Below are 20,001 nucleotides of genomic sequence, written 5' to 3' on the forward strand. Positions count from 1 at the left end.
TGTGCAAGGAGGTGACTGCTACTGTCCTTCATTTATCCGGCACAAAGCCTGTTTGGAAGCTGATATTGAATAGCCTTTGTAGGCTGTCTGACAAGTCATGTTTCAGGCTAAATAGTATGTTATCTGGCACCATAGTAGTGTCCTTGGTCTTAGGTAGTGCCCTGAGAGCTTGTTTTGGGGAGATTTCAGGCAGTTATATATGTAGGTGTGTGATCTGAGAAAATAGGAGGAGAGGAGAGTGAAATTTGGACATAAATTGTTTTTGGTATAATGGCTATGCCCTCTGGTCCACATATCTGATATCCTTTACTCTTAGTTCTTTGTACTCCTGGGTATTGTTTCTAAGATTGCTAACATAGTTAAAGAAGGCTTTTGTACTTCACATGGTTGGCTGTTTACTTTTGTATCTAGCTTTGGTTGATTTGATTAGTGTCCACAGTTCATTGTTTAGTTTAACAAAAGCATTATTGGCATCTTGAAAGTAGCAGTTATTTTTGTGTGCAATTAGTTTTTGTTTATAGAACCTGTTTATATTCAGGTCCCACCACAATGGTTTATTTATTTTTTTTTAAGTGTGGGATATTTATTTCTGAGAAGGGACATGCATCTGTACAGCTATTTACATGTGCATAGAATTTGGCAGTACATGATTCGACATAAGCAGTGAAACCATCAAGATGGAAGAACTTTTTAAATTTAGCCATGTCATCACTGAGTTTTAGTAAGTTAGCCTTGGCATAATCTCTGAAGCCAAAAGTATTGGCGGATAGTTCCAGCTTCATTTTTAAGGTGAATGTGACAGTTGTAGTCTGATTTGATCAGATAAGTTATAGTCGGTAGGGAACAGTGCTACCCCATATTAAGGACCAAGGACAGGATTTTATTACTCCTGGGTGAGGTGCGGGCAAACTGGTCCAGAGAGTTTGTATTGGTGAAGTCCAAAAATTTGGGGGCATACATGTTTGAGGCTTAAGGCTTCCAGTTAATGGAGGAATAGTTGAAGTCTCCTGGGAGAATAATGTTTGACTTAATGTATAGGAACTTCATGATGGCCACATAGGCATTATGGGCTGAGTGGGACATAGAGGTTGTCCTGTAGTTAGCTGTGACATAATGGATTTTGTTACTAGTAAATTGTGCAGGAATTCCAGTTTATCTTGTGTAATAAGTAGAACATGGATATGCTGCTGCCTGTAGTGACTGTCTAATTTGGTGGGCCTGAATGTGTGATAGGCAGTGAAACCCTGCACTGTCATTGGTCTTGAAGCAGATCTTTGTGATGATGCATATAACAATTTTCCAAGGTAGGAGAGCTCATAGGGAGTGGAATTTTTTAAGGCTTCTAGTTTTGAGCAGCAGTACATTTGTTATCCAGATTCTTTTTTTTTTTTCTGCTGGAACCTTTGGAAGACGAACATTGCCTAAAAAGGAACTATGGGCTGGACAAGTTTTTAGCTGATGTATACAAAGTCCATGAGTGGGAGAGATGCAGGCCATCTTTGGTTAAGCACTTGGTACTATCTGCCATCTCCTTCCAGGCTAGTACAGGTAACTGCCGCTTAACATACTTCCACGAAATGTCCAACTGCATTTACGTCCATACTGCAGTAAGCGGATGTAAATCCGATCAGCCATTGTGTAGACAGACATTAATTTAAAGAAGTGTAAACTCTTGCAAGTATTTTATAGTAGTAGTATTCTTTTGGTTCTAGGTCTTGCATTGGATTTTATAAGTCACAGTAACACAGTAAGTATTACATTTATAATATTTTGTAAACAACTTACAATACCTCAGCAACCGCTCAAGTTACTTGCATACTGTCAGCAACTTTTTGTTTATCAAGTTGAGACCAGCAGGAATCAATGCCCCTTCTGCTGCTTCTTTCACCAGAAGCAAAACAGTAGCATTAATATCACGCTGGCACCAAGACACAGCTTTCAGTTTTACCAGTTACTGGTAATTTCTAGGAAGGCATGAAAATAATATTCTGCTGCTCATTCTTGTGCTATTTAACAGCAAAATTGTTTTGGCAAACCAAAAACAAATTGCTGTTAGCCCATAAAATAAGCCAACTTGTGACTACTTGATTAATAGCAACAGAGTGAGGAGTAACACTTCAAAACGCAGTTACCCACAGTTAATTTTACAGCTGTTGAACTTCCATATCCTTTAGCTAATGAACAAACCTCCAGCCACAAATTTAAAAAAATTTTTTTTTTCTTGGAATAACAGATATAAAGCATTGCACTTGAAAAGTAAATATGGAGGGGGAGAGAGAAACTCTCACACAAGGAAGTTAATGGCTTTATATGGACACTGACATACAGCAATACAGCAGACACCATCTGTTGGGTGAACTAGACTTTAAGAACCTTGAACTGAAAATGTTCAGTGCTCTGACTTCTCCTTGGCTTTCAAGATAACACAGAAGAATTAAAAAAAAAAAAATCACAGGTAGTGTAATGCAGTCCACTTGTGTGTGCTTTCTGCTCAGCCAGAAAATCCAGCAACTTGCTTTAGCATCAGAACAGTAACTGAAATGCATTTAGCAGTCTCATACACGCACACGTGTGTGTGTCTATATGTGTGTGTGTGTGTGTGTGTGTGTGTGTGTGTGTGTATACATATATATATATATATATATATATACACACACACACACACACACACACACACACACACACACACACACCCACGTGTGTATGTGTGTGTGTGTCATATATGCATGTGCTACTTACAAATTTTGTGGTTTAGTTTGAGTTTTATAAGATACTTTCTTGTATCCAAAGTCAGTGCTTACTTGTAGGGGTACCAATAATCCACCGGGAAAATAAGATCTCACCATGAGACCTAGTAGAGCATTTTTCAAGGAATGTTGCCCTTTATGCAAAACAGGTGTCTGTTTAGTCTGTCTTTTTTCAAACTACAGTACAGTTCCCTGAGTAGCAAGTGTAGTTTTACATTTTACACAGTTCTTGAAGTACTACAATTTCTAAAGAGACAATTGCAGTGCAGCTTGCTTTGCTTTTATTTTTAAGGGTTAGTTATATTTTTTTCTTGATTCAGCACAACTTCATATAATTCTCCTGGGTTTTGCTTCTGAAAAATGTCTTAATTTTATCCTTGACATATGGGTTTGGTTCCAGTATCAGAATCGACTTGACTGTTAGTACAACTAGCGCAGGCCAAAAACTCTCGAGCTTCATCCTTACCCACAGTCCCCCTATCCCAGTTACCTCAGATTTCATTTGCCACTTTTCCAGACAGACACGTTCACCTCAGCTCTTGTTTAGGGAATATTCATCTGCAAGATTACTGTAACATTTGCCACTGGTTTAGCCACAGAACTCTCTTCGAGAGGAAAAATAAATTAATATTGAAGGGCTTAATTCCATCAGCCTTTGGGGAAGCCACATTTGCTGTGAAGAGTAAATCTGATATTTTTTTCCCTTCTTATTCATCATCTTTAGAAGGGCCTAAATAGAGGAGGTTGTCTGTACCATTATCCTTCTTGGAACCAACTCATAAAAAGTGTAAATCATTGACCCCACAAAGTACTTTGGATCTGATGGAATGTCTGTCCACGTGCTGGAAAAGGTGTTGGTACTGACAACTGTTCCAACTCCTAAAATATTGACAAAATCTGCTACACAGCAGGAGAGCCAGATTTTGATTCAGGATAACTCATCTTTAACACCGGCTACATTGGCGTAGACCGTTCAACAGCTTGATTTGCCAAGAGTGGTCTGTTCACCTTCTGTTGACCCTTTTGCTGACAAATTGCCTGATGTGTTTTTATAGAGACCAGAATCTCCTTCTCAAGCCTTTACTGTCCACCAAAAGGCTCACCGAGACTGATATGGAGAGACTAGTGAAAAAAATTCTGTGGGTGAGAGGACTTGCAAGACTCCCCTCTGCTCTGACCCCTTTGGGTCTCTGAATCTATTCAGCTTCTACCCCTTTCACTACTCCTCTGACTTCCACTGATGTTTTAACGATATCCGACCCAAGCCTTCCGGTGCCGACTGTAACGATTCCAGAGATCTCTCCCTTTGGAACCAGTTATTTCCCTGAGATTTTCAGCTCTTTCAGATCCACAGACCACCTGTAACTGCAGCTGTCCTTTCTGCTCCAAGGAGCCGGGGTTGACTCCAATATTTTGAGAACCATCTTTGTGTCTTGGAGCTTCGGCATGGTGCAGCTCAGCACAGGTTTATGCCTTGGCCGGCTGTCTCCTCAGAGTGGGTAGTGACCATGGTTCACAGGCAGTCTTTCTCGGTTCCAGGCTCCCTTCTCTCTCTTCAGGGGGGACAGCTTTCAAGGCAATGGAAAAGGATTTGTTTACAGTGGCCATTCAGTCAGTCCCATGCTCCTCTGAGCACATCCCATCCTCATGCTCTCATTTGACCTTTCTCTCCACTTGGGCAGCGAGTACCAAATCCACAGGAGCCACAAAGTTATGTTCTGTCCTCCTCTGATGCTTTCCAGGCTATTCCCCCTGAGGAGGCTCCTCAGAAGAAAAAGTGCATGAGAAGAGGAAGCACTTGGATTCCCCACAGAAGACACCAATTTTGATGAAGGGGAGGGGTCCCCAAGATTACCTCCTGATAATGTTGCCTTTGGAGAAATCCTGTAAGGGACTGTGGATAACAAAGTTCGCAGATGACTGCAAACTGGGAGCCATTATTGAATCCCCAAATGATGTGGATACTCTACAAAAGGGCCTTACAGAAACAGATGCTTGGTGCCAGAGCCATGGGCTCAAGATCAATGCTAAGAAATGTATAGTTATCCACTTTGGGAAAAAACATGTATACGTGAATTACCATATAGGTGGCAGTACAGTAAACACCGAAAGTGTGATAAGAGACTTAGGGACACAGGTGGACAGTGGTCTCACCTTCGATAACCACATCGCCACAACAGTCAGGAAATCCTTCTATGTGGCACACCTCATCACTAAGGGTTTTTCATCCAGAAAAAAGGAGGTCATTGTCCCACTGTACTTATCCCTCATTAGACCCATTATAGAATACAACGCCCTGTTTGGTATGTACCTCTCAAGACATCTGCAACAACTGGAAAGGCCGCAGAAATACCTCACTAAAAGAATCACAGGCCTAAAGCAGATGTCCTACGCTGACCGCCTTAAAAAACTCAAGCTATACTCTGTCTCATATCGTCTACTCCGAGGGGATCTCTGCTTAACATACAAGGCCATGTCAAACCCAGAGCTGTTGGACATGCTACACTTAAAGAGCCACATGCTCCAGAGATCTAAACCTTGTCATCACAATAAACAAAACATGCTGGAAGGATAGGTTCCTGACCCAGAGACTCCCCCGACTCTGGAATAGATTGCCCGTACATGTCAAGCAGAGTGCCTCTTTGGCCCTCTTCAAAAGGAACCTTGACGATTGGTTTGGAGAAAGGAAATTCACCCCGGGGATCACATCAGTCATCTTGCTAGACAGGGGTCCAGGGAAGTAAATAGTGTGGGAAGAAATAGCCAGGGAGTTGTTATGGCTAGGCTTGTATAGACCCTAGGGCTGATAGCCTAGTACCAACCTATGAAATTTTAAAAAAGAGGGGTGACTGGAAGGCCCAAAAATCCTTCCTTGGAGGAGTCTGTCTATCTGAAGGCTTTCATTACTCATCCCTCTACCACTTGGGTGACTCCGGTTGCTGACAAGCTCTTTCATTTGATCTCGCAGTGGGCATGAAAAGCACCAGACACCATTGAACTTATCCCCAAGACACCAGACAAACTTCTGTCCGCTCCCAAGGGCAAGCAGTTTTGGGCTAAAGGTCTACCAGTAGACACATGGTCATTGCAGCTGTCACTAAAAAAGAAAATGACTGATGAAAGTTCCTCTATCCATCCTTCCTCCCAATAGAGAGTCCTGGGCGAAAGATAGGTTTGTGAAGCGTGTTTGCTTCATTGACCTTCGCCTTAAGGTCTGTGAATTTCCTGTCACATTTTACCAGACTCCACCCTTGCAGGAGCTGTTACTGAGGGATTCCAAGACAGGTTTGCTTCCCAGTTGGCCACCCTGGAGTGCATGTCAAATTTGTCCATGAGGCTCATTATGCATGCAGCTGAAGGGACCACTCGAGCGGTGGGTTCCGGCATAGCCATAAGGAGACAATTGGATGCTTTATACCATACCTTTTTCCAACCCTCCCCCATTTGCAAGAAAATCCCTGATGTTCCACCAGTCAGAGGAAACCAGCAGTTCTAGAAATTCAAAAACTGCTAGACAAGAGTTATCCAGGAAGCCCGACCAGAGAATATCCGGAATTTACTCAAGATTCTTCTTAGTTCCAAAAAAGACAGTGGACTGGAGATCAGTTTTGGATCTCAGCATGCTGAGCAAATCTGTTCAACAGACGAAATTTGGGATGGTTATGGTACAGTCCATTCTTCCGTTTTTGGGAAAGAACGACTGGATGTGCTCATTAGGTCTTCAGGATGTATATTACCACATAAAAATGGACAAATACTCCAGAAGATTCCTCTTCTCCTGGCTGGGAGCCAGTCATTACCAATTCAGAGCACTGTCCTTTGGCCTCCCCACAGCCCTCAGGGTGTTTACCAAATGTATGGTGATAGTAGCATCTCACTTGAGACTTCAGGGATTCCGGGTGTTTCCGTACTTGGATGACTGGCTCATTACCGCTCCAACCAGGCATCGATTGATAGTGGCAAGGGATTACATTCTCAAGACCTGTGCGTATTTAGGAATAATGGTAAATCATGAAAAATCCCAACTGACTCCAACTTATAGCATAGAGTTTATAGGGGCTGTACTGAATATGATATCAACAGTACCATTCCTTCCTCCAGTGAGACTTCAAAAAATTATAACTCCGGTTCAAAAGAAAATCCACAGAAAGAAAGTTCCCGCTCTATTAATCTTGCAGGCTCTGGATTCAGTGGCAGCGAAAATAACTCTAGTTCCCCTAGCCAGATTTCACATGAAAATTCTATAATGGCTACTGGCATCTCAGTGGCCAATGTTATACCAACCCGTGTCGGATGAGATTCTAATCGCCAATCATTGCAGGAAGGATCTAGCTTGGTGGATTCATTCCAAAGAAATTCTCCTGGGGCGCCTCTTCGTCTTTCCAGTGCCCAAAGCCTTAGTGACCACGGACGCCTCCCAGATTGGGGGGGGGGGCATTTTCTGGGCAAGACTGTCCAAGGCACTTGGCCAACCTTAGAAGCCTATTTGTATATCAGTGTTGTGGAACTAAGAGTGGTGCTTTTAGCATTGCAAGCCGTTCAGTCAGCTCTTCCTCTGGGAACAATTGCAATCCAGACAGAGACAGTATGTCAGTAGTTTGGTACATCAACAAACAGGGAGGAACTTAGTCTTAACCCCTTTGTCAAGAAGCACTCCGTGTGTGACAGTGGGCAGTCTCTTTCAACTGCTTTCTGATAGCGATGCACATTCCAGGAAGTTGAAATGTGATAGACAGACTGATCAGATGTATTCTCCAGCCTCACGAGTGGTCTCACAACCGAAAAGTGACGGAAAGGATTTTCCGTCAGTGGGTCCAGCCTTGCTGTGACCTGTTTGCCTCTCCCCTAAACAAGTGCAGCAGCTCCTTTGCCCTAATTCCCCCTGCCAGGAAGTCACTGAGAGATGCTCTTCTCCACACTTGCCCCCCCCCAAGACTACTATATGCCTTTCATAGGTTCATAGGTAGGTACTAGGCTATCGGCCCTAGGGCCCATACAAGCCTAGCCAAAAAATGTACCCTGGCTTTCGCCACCCAAGAAAATTATTTTCCTGTGCCCCTGTCGAGCAGAGCCACAGAAGTGATCCCCGGGGTGAATTTCCCATTTCCCATCCAATCATCAAGATTTTTCTTGGAGTGCTAATGAGGAGCTCTGTTTGACATAGATAGGTAGTCTGTTCCAGAGTATGGGAAGTCTCTGGGACAGGAATCTATCCCTCTAGCATGTTCTGTTTATTGTGGTGACAAGTTTAAGATCCCTAGAGCGTGTAGCTCGGAGGGATTGGGATTTCTTTAAGTGGAGCATGTCCATCAGCTCTGGGTTTGACATAGCTTTGTATGTTAGGCAGAGATCACCCCTAAGTAGGCGATATGCGATGGAGTAAAGCTGTAGTTTTTTGAGACGGTCTGCATAGAGGGCATCTGTTTGAGGCCAGTAATCCTCTTTGTGAGGTATTTCTGTGGTCTTTCTAGTTGTTGTAGATGTCTTGTGAGGTACATACCAAAAGGGGCATTGTACTCTATAATGGGTCTGAGTGATGAGTAGCGGGGAACAATGACCTCTTTTTTTCTGGATGAGAATCCTTTTGTGATAAGATGAGCCACGTAGAAGGATTTCCTGACCACTGTGGTGATGTGATTATCAAAGGAGAGACTACTGTCCACCTGTGTCCCAAGGTCTCTTCACATTTTCGGCATTAAGTAGACTACCAGCTATGTGGTAGTTCATGGGTACAGAGTTTTTACCAAAGGGGATGACAATACACTTTTTGGCATTGAGCTTCAGGCCATGGCTTTGACACCAGGTATCTGTCTCAGTGAGGCCCTTTTGTAGTTTGTCCACATCGTTAGGAGTTTCGATTATGGCTCCTAGTTTGCAGTCATCTGCAAACTTTGTTAGCCAAAGACCTTCTGTGTTGGCCTGCACTTCAGAGAACTAGATACCAAACAGGAGAGGACCCAGGACTGAACCCTGTGGTACTCCACTTGTCACTGGTCTGATGTCGGATTTGGAATCCGCTACTTTCACAGTGTGGGTTCTGTCCATGAGCCAGTTGGCAACCCATCTTGTGACATAGGGATTTATACCTAGTTTAGTGAGCTTATCTATAATTCCAGAGTGGGGGATGGTGTCGAAAGCCTTGGCAAGATCTAGATAAGCTGTGTGAACCATTTTACCCTCTTCTATGGCTTTGGTGACTGCTTCTAAGAAGTCAGTCAGGTTTAGGAGACAGGATCTGCCTTTTACAAATCCAAACTGAGTAGGGTCCAGAGTTTGGAGATTACCAATGTCTTTGTTTATGAGTTCCACAATGATACGTTCCATGGCCTTGCAGACCAGGCTCGTCAGGCTAATGGGGCGGTAGTTCCCGGGGTCTGTCGTGGCTCCCTCTTTGTGGAGTGAGATAACTGTCGCGGTGCGCCATTCAGTGGGTACAAAGCCTGAGGTGAGGCTATGATTGAACATGGTACTTAGGTAGGGTACCAGTTCATTCTGTAGTTCGTGTAGAACGCAGCCTGGGATATTGTCAGGTCCCATGGATGCTGTGTTCTTGGCTTTGGAAAGTGTGTTTTTTACCTGTGCAGCCGTGATTATAGGAACTTTGCATCCTTCCGGTATAGAGATGGGCCCTCTAGGGGTTGAGAGGGGGGTAAAGTTAGCACTGAATCTATCTGCTAGGATGTTGGCAATATCAGTTGGTTCTGTATATTTAGTGCCATTATGCTGTAACTCAGAGCAGATCTGAGTGTTCCCGTTTAGATTCTTGACATAGCTATAGAATGCTTTGTGGTTGTCTTTAGAGTCGGTGGCAATTTTGCTTTCGTAACTAGCTTTGGAGGGTTTTATGAGGGATCTCCGCTTCTTACTGAGGTTGACCAGGGAGTTCCTCCAGTCATGGGATTTTACTCTTTTTTGCAACAGTTTCTTTCTTCTGTTGTAGAGTTTGTTTATGGCAGAGGACCAACAGATTGGCTTCCTTTTTTTGGAGGATAACATCTTGGTTCTATTAGGGATAGCATGATCCATGCACTCGTGTAAGTGCTTATAAAGTGCATTTGTGTAGGATTCGGCAGTCATACTTCTATTGTCCTTCTGCATGGGTGTCATGAAGTTTGCCACTTCTGTCTTAAGAAGTGTGAGGTTGGCTTTTGAGAAGTTTTTTACGATGGTTTCCCTAATTGGGGGTGGGATGTGGATGTCTAGGCTGATTAGCTTGTGGTCTGATCTGACCAACGAGGAATTGACCTCTGGTGTGGAACACCGGTTTCCCATGTTGGTAATGACCATGTCTAGGATATTGCTGCCCCTGGTGAGGGTGTGAATAAGTTGATCCAAGGCATTGGAATTTATGAATTCTAGAAAACATTGAGCAAAAGAGTTGGTACATGAGTAGTTTTCCCATTTAATGGTGGGGTAGTTGAAATCGCCCATTATTAGGGTGTTGGGTTGTACCCTAATACTTTCCAGTGTATCAATAAATGAGGAGTGTGAATCCTGGGGTATGGTGGGGGGTCTGTAGCAAGCTACAATTTGGATTGCGGTCTTGCCCAGAGTTAGTTGCACTTGGATAATCTCGGATGCATTATGCTGTGCAACTAGCCTGGAGGTGTGGATATCCTTAATGAATATGGACACGCCTCTGCCTTTAGTGCTTTTTTCTGGGTTAGGTGGCCGAAAGGTGTGGTATGAATTGAAGCCTGGTAATGCAGGGGTGCTCTCTGGAGCTTTGAACCAGGTCTCTGTCACTGCACAGATGTCAGTGTTCTCCATTTTAAGGAGTGCCTCGAGTGAGTGCATTTTGAGGTTTAGACTTCTAGCATTGAGTAGCATTACCCTCAGATTTTGCTTGCTTGTACCTGTTACGGTGGTGAATTTGTCATTTGAACCTTGCCTAAAAAAGGCACTATAGGGGTGGCAAGAGCCTTAGCCAGTATCCGGAATCCTAAGGGTGACAGGTGCAGGCCATCTCTGGCAAAGCATTGTGGACTGTCGATCATGTCGTCCTAGGCAGACAAATACTGGATCCCCTTAGAATGACACCAGAAGCTTAGCCAATTGTTGAAGTCAATCATTTTGTCCTTGTACTGTGGTATCATTCCCTCGATACCTTTACATTCATTCAGAAAGCACTGAGGCTGAGGAGCAGAATAATCTTCATTGCACCTTATTGACCTTGACATACATGGTTCCCCTTTCTTTGAACTTATCTGTTTCGACAACCTTGAACTCTGGACCCAGCTCAAGACCTTCAGTTATATCGAGACGGAGTAGTCCATCCAGACATTTTGAACCTCAAGTTGACAGCATGGTTCCTCCAATTCCACTAGTTGCCAGTCATCTTAACCTTTTTTCCTCAGTATGCAAAATTCTTTTAGCTTCTCATAATCCTTCCACCCGGAGACTATACGCTAGTAAATGGAAACGATTTACCATTTGGGTTTGTGAAAAAACATATTAACCGAGTTTCTTCTTCTGCTGAAGATATTTTATTCTTCTTAGCCTCTCTCTTCTATACAGGAGCTTCCCCTTCTACCATCAGAATTCAACTAACAGCAATTTCAAACTTCCATGATGGTTTGGAAGAACGTTCCTTGGCTTCTAATAGACTGAAGAAAAAATTATGTAAAATAAACACTTAGTCTATGGAGTCCACCAGGAAGAAAAAAGTAGGCGAAAAGTAAAATCCACACTTTATTGCACAACAATCCACAACGATTAAGCGCTTTCATCTATTAAAACGTGGACTTCATCAGAATACTTGTATTAAATTAAACATTTAAATACCCTACATTTTGGCACCAAAACCACTAATGATAAAATCTTTGCTCCACTTAAAGTGACAGTGGATGTCCAAACCAAATACATCAAGGGAAAATAGACATGTTCAAATAGATAAAATACAGCATAAAACTGTCTCAAAGTATATTCTTTAAAACAAACACTTCATATACTGCTATATATACCTATCTCTGTACTTGTAAAATAGGTATAATGGAAATATTGTCATTAAGTCCGGGCAAGTTAAAGGCATCAGTCAATAGTTGCCACTTAACCTCCCAATGACTCAATATAGCCTTAAAATTACCCCCTTGGGGGCCTACCTAACTTGTTCTAATATGGCAAACTTGAAAAAATTACTATCCCCACATTTTCCAACATGTATGTAAAGGGCATTGTTACGATCCTTCTTTCTTATATTGTACAGATGATCATATATTCTTTTTTTAAGACACCTCTCTGTTTTCCCTATATAGTAACATGAACATCCCATACACTTTGCCATATATGTTACAAACTTAGAATTGCAATTCCCTTGCCTAAATATAATTTTGGTTCTGTTCACATTCTCTAATGCGACACCTACATCTTCTAAAATACTATGGCATTGTTTACAGCTACTGCATCTCCTTGTGTGTTTAGTCTGTTCACACACACCCCTACTAATACTAGGGTCTATATTAGATTTTTGAAAATTTCGTAGAGCGAATCACTATAGATAGACACCTATTGATGGATCTATGAAATCGAAAATCTAAAAAAAAAAAACACAAAGTAAAGGGTGTAGACAGGGGGACAAGCCCCCCTGCACCCCACACACCCCCACTACTTAAATATACCAACTCCGAGATCGCTCTACAGTGTAGGAAACGGAAATTTTCCTTTTCCACACTGTATTGCACTGAAGTGCGATCTCGGAGTTGGTATATTTAAGTAGCGGGGGGTGTGGGAGGTGCAGGGGGTAACCATCCGAGAAAATTAATGAGGAACATTTTTAAAGGGCAGTGCATAAGGGCAGCCAGAATGACATCTTTGTGTGTGGATATGGTTGATGAAATTTAATATATTAGTTCCTTATTTAGAGAAGGGGGATATCCAAAACATGTTGGATGATGTAAAGAAGTATGTTATGAATGAATGGGGTAACAAATATCCACCCCTATTAGGGAAGGAATTAGTTAAGAACACAGTTACAAGTTCTAATGACACTGATACAAATTATCAAAGAGCATGTATACTGGAATATACCCCCTACGTGAATCGAGTAAAATAGATTTTAACTAGTAATTGGAATATTCTTATGGCAGACAATGAAATTAAGGCAACTGTAGGTGAAATGGCTACATCTGTCTATAAGATGGGCTGCAACATTGAGAAATTTGGAACAGGGTCGTATTAGTAGGGGTGTGTGCGAACAGACTAAACACGCAAGGAGATGTGGTAGCTGTAAACAATGCCATGCTATTTTAGAAGATGTGGGTGTCACATTAGAGAATGTGAACAGAACCAAAATTATATTTAGACAAGGGAATTGCAGTTCTAAGTTTGTAATATACATGGCAAAGTGCATGGCATGTTCATGTTACTACATAAGGAAAACCGAGAGGTGTCTTAAAAAAAGAATATATGATCATCTGTACAATATAAGAAAGAAGGATAGTAACAATGCCCTTTACAGATGTGTTGAAAAATGTGGGGATAGTAATTTTTTCAAGTTTGCCATATTAGAACAAGTTAGGTAGGCCCCCAAGGGGGTAATTTTAAGGCTATATTGGGTCATAGGGATGTTAAGTGGCATCTATGGACTGATGCCTCTAACTTACCCGGACTTAACGGCCATATTTCCATTAAATCTATTTTATAAGTACAGAGATAGGTATGTATGGCAGTATATGAAGTGTTTGTTTTAAAGAATATACTTTGAGACAGTTTTATGCTGTATTTTATCTATTTGAACATGTCTGTTTATTTTCTCTTGATGTATTTGGTTTGGACATCCACTGTAAATTATTGTTAATATATGTACATTTGAAGTGTATGGTTTGTGCCCAACATTTACATGATTTTATTTGTTACTCAATTTATTATTGTATTGTTTATATGAACTAAGGTCGATTTCACTTTAAGTGGAGCAAATATTTTATTGTTAGTGGTTTTGGTGCCAAAATGTAGGGTATTTAAATGTTTAGTTTAATGCAAGTATTCTGATGAAGTCCACGTTTTAGTGGATAAAAGCACTTAATCGTTGTGGATTGTTGTGCAATAAAGTGTTTTTTTTACTTTTCGCCTACTTGTTTCTTCCTGGTGGACTCCATAGACTTTAAGCTTTTATTTTACATCATTTTTTCTTCAATCTGTTGATTAAACGTTATTTGGTTTATTCGTTGGATTCTAATAGACAGTGTAAGGCATTTTAAAAGGGGACACTATTACTGAAACACCCTTTCAAAGATCCTGTTCCTCTTTGGGACCTAAGCCTACTATTGCAAACCATCACACGTCCTCCCTTTGAACCATCTGCAGACTGTGAACTAAAGTTCTTGTCCTGGAAGACATTTTTGGTGGCAATAACCTCTGCTAGAAGAATTTCAGAAATTTAGGCCTCATCATGTAAACCACTTTGTGATTTTTCTCAAAGATATAGTTACCTTACAAACAAATCCCACCCTTCTACCCAAAGTGGTGTCAGAGTCTAAAATCAATCAGTCTGTTAATTTCCCGGTATTCTTTCCAAACTTTTCAGAGGTGAATATCTTTTACATTTGCTAGATCTTCACAGACAATTGTTTTTATCTTCACTGAACTAAAGACAAAGTCTGACCAGCTGTTTGTGTTCTTTTCAAATGCTAGTTTTGGTAAACCTGTCAGCAAACTGACCTTAGCAAGATGACTCAAGGATTGCATTTCCTTTATTTATGACAAAAAGAAAATTGATTTGCTTAAACCTATGAAGATACATTCTGTAAGATCTGTTGCTACTTCAGTAGTGTTCCATTCTAGAGCTTCAGTGGATGATACATGTGCAGCGGCTATTTGGGCTTCTTCCCATACCTTTATTACTCATTACAAATTGTATTTGGTCTCTAGGGGGATAGCTTCTTTCAGTTTAGTGGTGCTCAGGAATATCCTTCCAGGAGTCCTCCAAAGATCTGAGGTAGCTGGGGACTCTGTCACATATGTCAAGGATAAAATGAAGATTGACAACATTAGATAAAGAAGTTATGTACTTAACATAATGTTCCATCTGTGTTGTCCATCTTCATTTATCCTTTATTCCCCTCCCTCCATCCCCTGGCCTTTGAAGATTTATTGGTAGAATGGATACTTTCATAGTAATTATGACATGTATTGAGGCATAGCAGATATTGTTTCCATTAAGGCATCTTTAATTATACTTTATTTGTAATCTGCAAACTCGATCTGAGGTAACTGGGACAGGGGGGTTGTGGGTAAAGATGAAGCTCGAGAGTTTTTGGCCTGCACAAGCTGTAGTAACGGCCCAGTTGGTTCAAATATCAGAACCAAACCCATATGTCAAGGATAAATGAAGATGGACAACACAGATGGAACGTTATGGTAAGTACATAACTTCTTTTTTTTCCAAGCTTAAGTTTTGTCAAAGTCCAGCATGTTCCAGAGAAATATGTACCTTTTGTCTTCCAGCCTGATTAGAAGTCTGAAACTTTGGATAGGATGACAATATGGTGTGTTTCTCTTCCATTTTGGGGCTTAAACCCCTAAGCATTTCAGGTTCTAGTCTTCACTAACTGACCAGATACTAGAAGTCCTCTGTGGAATGGAGGAGGAGGAGTCTGTTAAGGTTTATTCCCTGTTTTTGTAGTGGGGTTTCTTGTGTCCAGTATAATTTTGGTTGCGCTGATGCTATGGCTGAGGTAAGCTCTTGTGTGTGACTTACCAGGATGCCATGACACTGGCTTTCCTCCTTCTTGGGTTAGCTTAGGATGACCAAACTTAATGCCTATTCTCTGGTTGGGGGTCTTTTTTGAGCAGCCTCCCAGGATTTTGCTGAGGATCTCTAGAGAAGGGTAATAGATCCTTACTAATGTTCTTTGATATCTTTGATTTTCATCTGGATGTTGCTGCTTCTTCCAGGCTAGGCCATGCCAGCTGCCTAGGAAAAAAGTCTCCTTGCTGCCTGAGGGGGGCCTGCAAGTATCACAGTGTTGCTACCCATGACTGTTAGGCAAATCCTTTATGAGGGTGACCACATCGTCACAGCAGTCAGTCTTGGCCTGTCCACATGGGAGGCAGTTCTTCAGTTTTCCCCTTGCCTGGAGTCTTAACTAGAGCTTCCTTTTGTTCCCTTTGTTTAAATACTACAATCAGTACATAGTGCTGCCTCTTGATGTGTGCTGTGCATCCAGAGATGTTTAACAAGGTGCTAGCTTTAAACATAGTGACCTTTTAGGAGAAAGACCTCCTTGTGTTAGACAGCTAGCTTCTGATCCACATTATAATACCCCCTGGTATCCTTTTGTTTGTGTGTTGCTATGGGTGTATGACCAGGAAGTGGAGGGAAGTGGTCCTTCTAACTGAGAAGTTCTGAGTTCAGCTCAGATTATTGCTTTTATTAGGGTAGAGCTGGACACGTTGGTGTTCATCGCTCCTACTTGCTGAGAGCCCATTTTTGGACCCTCTTCCGTATTCCAAGCTCAAAAATAGTGATTTTTTGGAGGGGGGATGCCTTTAACATGCCTAAGGATACAGGTGTTGCATTGTCAAGTGTTGTCACTATACATTGTGAATCTTTTTCTGTTGTCAAACTACTTCATTACTGTGATGGATGGTCCCTGTCACTCAGTGTGGGCCTTCTATTTCTTTCTTAACCCAAACATTTTGCAGTCTCTTATAGATGCCTTGCTGGCAGGATAGGGGAGTCAGATTTACCTCCTCTACATTTCAGAGAAATTGGACTCTTGCAGAAGGTGTTCCACACCATATAAGAGTAGTGGTCCACAGTAGTGGCCAGTGGTTCTTGCCTTAAGGGATACAGGAGGTGATTTCAAGTCTAAGATCCTCCTTTCCCGGTCCAGCAACCAGCTCATTATGTTCTATGTCATTATCTCTTTGTGCAGAGAGGCTATATGTGTCTGTTAACAGGATATAGACTGAGGCATCACCTTTATGTCTGTTCACATTTTAGCAAAAGTGAACATCCTCAGCCGGCCTGATTTTTCACAAGGGTAAGGAATCTAACTGTGCTGCTAATAACCAAGGTACAAGAATGGACTTGGGCAAGTAGGTGACCCGCAAGGAGGGACAGGTTGATTTTATTTTCTCCACCCCTCATAGGGAGGATTAACCTAAGATAATTAGGTTCATTCTAGCAGAGGCCAGCATGAATTCCTGTGATTTGTAATTGAGCTTGGACAGGATGACCAGCTGTATTAAGTAGATGCACACACAGAAACATACATATCACTATTGCATGCCACTGCAAAAATAAAGTAGGAAAGGCCATGCATGTCCCAGAGATATCTCTATGAAAAATAATTCCTCCGAAGTACTCAGAGGACAGGACTTCAGAAATGTGATTTAACATTGGGGTGGAAGTAAAGAGGCCATTACATGCGAACAGAGAAAAAGGCAGGAGAAATGAGAGCTGTGGGAGCAAAATTAATTTAAAAGAAAAAGTGTGACTATGCAGGCAGGTACCTTGAGTTTCATCTCCATTCCTTTACTAGAGGTTTGCATTTGAAAGTGATTGCTTTTCTTTCTTTTTTTCCCAGCTATTTAAGTGTAATGCTTACATTTAAGCAATTATAAAATTAAAACAGGAAAAGCAGTGAGTGATCAGAAACAAAGTTGCAAGAAGTTGAAAAAATACATCCAGGCTGCCAAAAATTTAGCATTCTGGAGTATGTATAAATTATGAAGCCAATGAACTAAGTAATACAATATCTATAGAGAATACAAAATTGGGGCTGTAATACCTAATGATATTAAAACTTTAAGCAGCAAAAAAAACAGTTTGATGATTTTCATAAGATGACTGCTGCAGTACTCCATGCATTTGGGACTCGACTTCTAGAATACCCTTCTGTTCAGCCAGCCTACAGAGGTCAAGCTCTTTCCTTTTGTGTCGTATATCTGCCGATGGCATGAGCCGACATGCTAGAATAAGAAGAACACATGAACATGCAGCTACTCAGAATTTCCTTGTTTCTCATTTGTGTATGCAAAATTCTGTCAACGTCACATTCTGTCATCCAGTTTGGTCAGCTTCAGCATCAGAGACTCAGGCAGAGGATTAAGGATACGATCTGCTAAGCTTATCTTGCAGTTTTTGATTTGATTTTCTCTGCTTGTGTTTGCCAGCTGTAGGGCTAGTCATTTAACTAGATGGTGGTTGGATATCATCTTAAAAAGATGCTGTGTTGCCTAGTTGGTTTGCCTGTGTTACAAAAAAAAGATTGCTCTACCTGTGGTCAGTTTTGTAGAACCCTTTTCTAGCTGCTATCCAAATTCCGTGATTGTCAGTCTTTTTGCCTCTCTGTTGAACTTACTGATTCAGTGGCATTGAGATTGTGTCATGGAACACTTTCTAGGCTGTCATCACCTCTACTCACTGGATTGTAGCCCTCAGACCTTCACATATAAAGAGCCATATTGGATATTTTAAAAATATTTTGTCTGTCATGACCATCCCACATTTCCTCCCAGAAATTTCATTCATTCATTTCTATATTTTCTTCTTCAGGACAAAAATCAGAGAAAGGAGAGTCTTTCACATTTGAGATAGGCATAGTTAGCTCAGATGTTACAGTAAGAACGAGCTTGAGTTTAGGAAGCACAACCAGCATTTCAGGTCTTTTGCTCTTAGGGGAGAAGGATGTAGACTCTCTAGGCAAACCCTTTCTAAATGGATTACCAACTGCTTTATATTACTGTTACATAGTGCTCAGTCTGATGGCTACAGTCAGACTGCTGCACTAGAGGAAAGACTGCTTCTGTTTCTTGCTTTAAAAATGTCTCCACTGCAAACTTACCCTGCTATGGCCATGTGGTTCTTCATTAACATAATCATCGAACCTTGCTCTCTCGACCTTGACTCAGTCAGTCCCTCACTGGTACTTCTGCACTTCAGTCTTAAGCCTTCTGAACCTTTGGCTGTTTGACATTCATCTGACTCCTTATACACTGGAAGATGTGTGTATTTTGGCCTTGGGATTCTCAAACCCAGCAAGAAGGATTCCTAGTGTTAGGGTATAACTTTGTTTTTGTCATATTAATTGGTGTACAATGGAACCCTCATCGGTAAGTCATATATACTGTTTTTACATTCATCTCCCCATGAACAGCCCCTCTAGCCAATTTCTGCCAGTTGGCATTCCCTGCAAGTCAGATACATGTATATACTTGTAAGCAGTGTAGGTGCTAGATATTTGTTGCTGTCTTTATTTTTTATTTTTTTTTAACTTAGGATTGCTTAGTGGTTTGGGTCAACTGTTGTACTTGGAGCTAAGGCCTGCAGATATAATGCCATGTATAGTATCATGCCACACCACCCCACTGTAGGAGCTTTAGAGTAAAATATGACAAAGTGGAATGGAAGAGAGTTTGAATCCCACTGTAAACTCACCAAGGAAGGGATCCGCTTATGGAGCAGCTAATGCATAAAAATACATGTTATTTTCATTTTATTTTCCAAGATGGTTCCACTGAGCTTATTTCCAAGGGAGACTCAAAAGAAATGAACTATGTACTACAAATAGTAAAAACCCAGGGTCACTTGCAGAGTAATTCATCGTAAGCAGCATCTCATAGTTAAATGAATGGAGGTGAGTACCCACAGAAACACCATTGCAACACTTGTGGAATAATGCAAGCTCCAGTGAGACAGCATCCATTGGTCAGAATCTGGCCAAGTTTTTTTTTTAAAACTGTGATGCAGCAGCACCATGCACTTGCAGCTAACATTCTCTTGAAGTTTAGTGTTATGGTAGTTATCTGCTTAACAGCTTGTATATATATATATATATATATTTTTTTTTTAATTTGTGCCCTGAGATGAACATTTTATTTTATTTTATGCTATAGTGCAACAGATGAAGCCTGGCGGTTACTATCCTCCTACTTGGATAAGTATCCATCCCAGAATGCCCAGCACCACTGCTGTGTTATTAAAAAGTTGCTATCTCATGGTGTGCCTTTACCCAACTGGCTTGTGAATGACTACAAGGTAAGTTGAGCTTTGTGGAAAGGTAAACTTAGTATATAATGATAACTTAAATGCTTGAACAATGAATGGTATACAAATATATCAGTTATGCTAGCTTCTTGTACTTGCGTCATACAGCAGAATCAAGCCAGCGCTATTTGTCCTTGTAATTGTTTCCCCTTGCTGAGCAGTTTCATTTATTTGATATCCTTGAAACAGTTCATAATGGGTAAAAGTAGCAGCCACTGCAACATTGTTGGAGCAGAGGTTAAGGCCCTAACTATGACCAAGATG

At 41.3% G+C, this 20,001-nt stretch overlaps 1 protein-coding gene across 1 annotated transcript in view; it reads left to right on the forward strand.

The window, feature by feature from the left end:
* The window catches only part of NUP160 (nucleoporin 160), a 1,498,284-nt gene that overhangs the window by 1,376,187 nt on the left and 102,096 nt on the right, over positions 1-20,001 (forward strand). The window contains exon 35 of the mRNA XM_044082750.1: positions 19,587-19,728. Coding sequence (XP_043938685.1) covers positions 19,587-19,728 — 142 coding nt within the window. The remainder of the gene's footprint in view (positions 1-19,586; positions 19,729-20,001) is intronic.

Source organism: Protopterus annectens, chromosome 9.part0, assembly GCF_019279795.1.
Source record: "Protopterus annectens isolate FY-2018-M chromosome 9.part0, PAN1.0, whole genome shotgun sequence".
Classification (NCBI taxonomy): Eukaryota; Metazoa; Chordata; order Ceratodontiformes; family Protopteridae; genus Protopterus; species Protopterus annectens.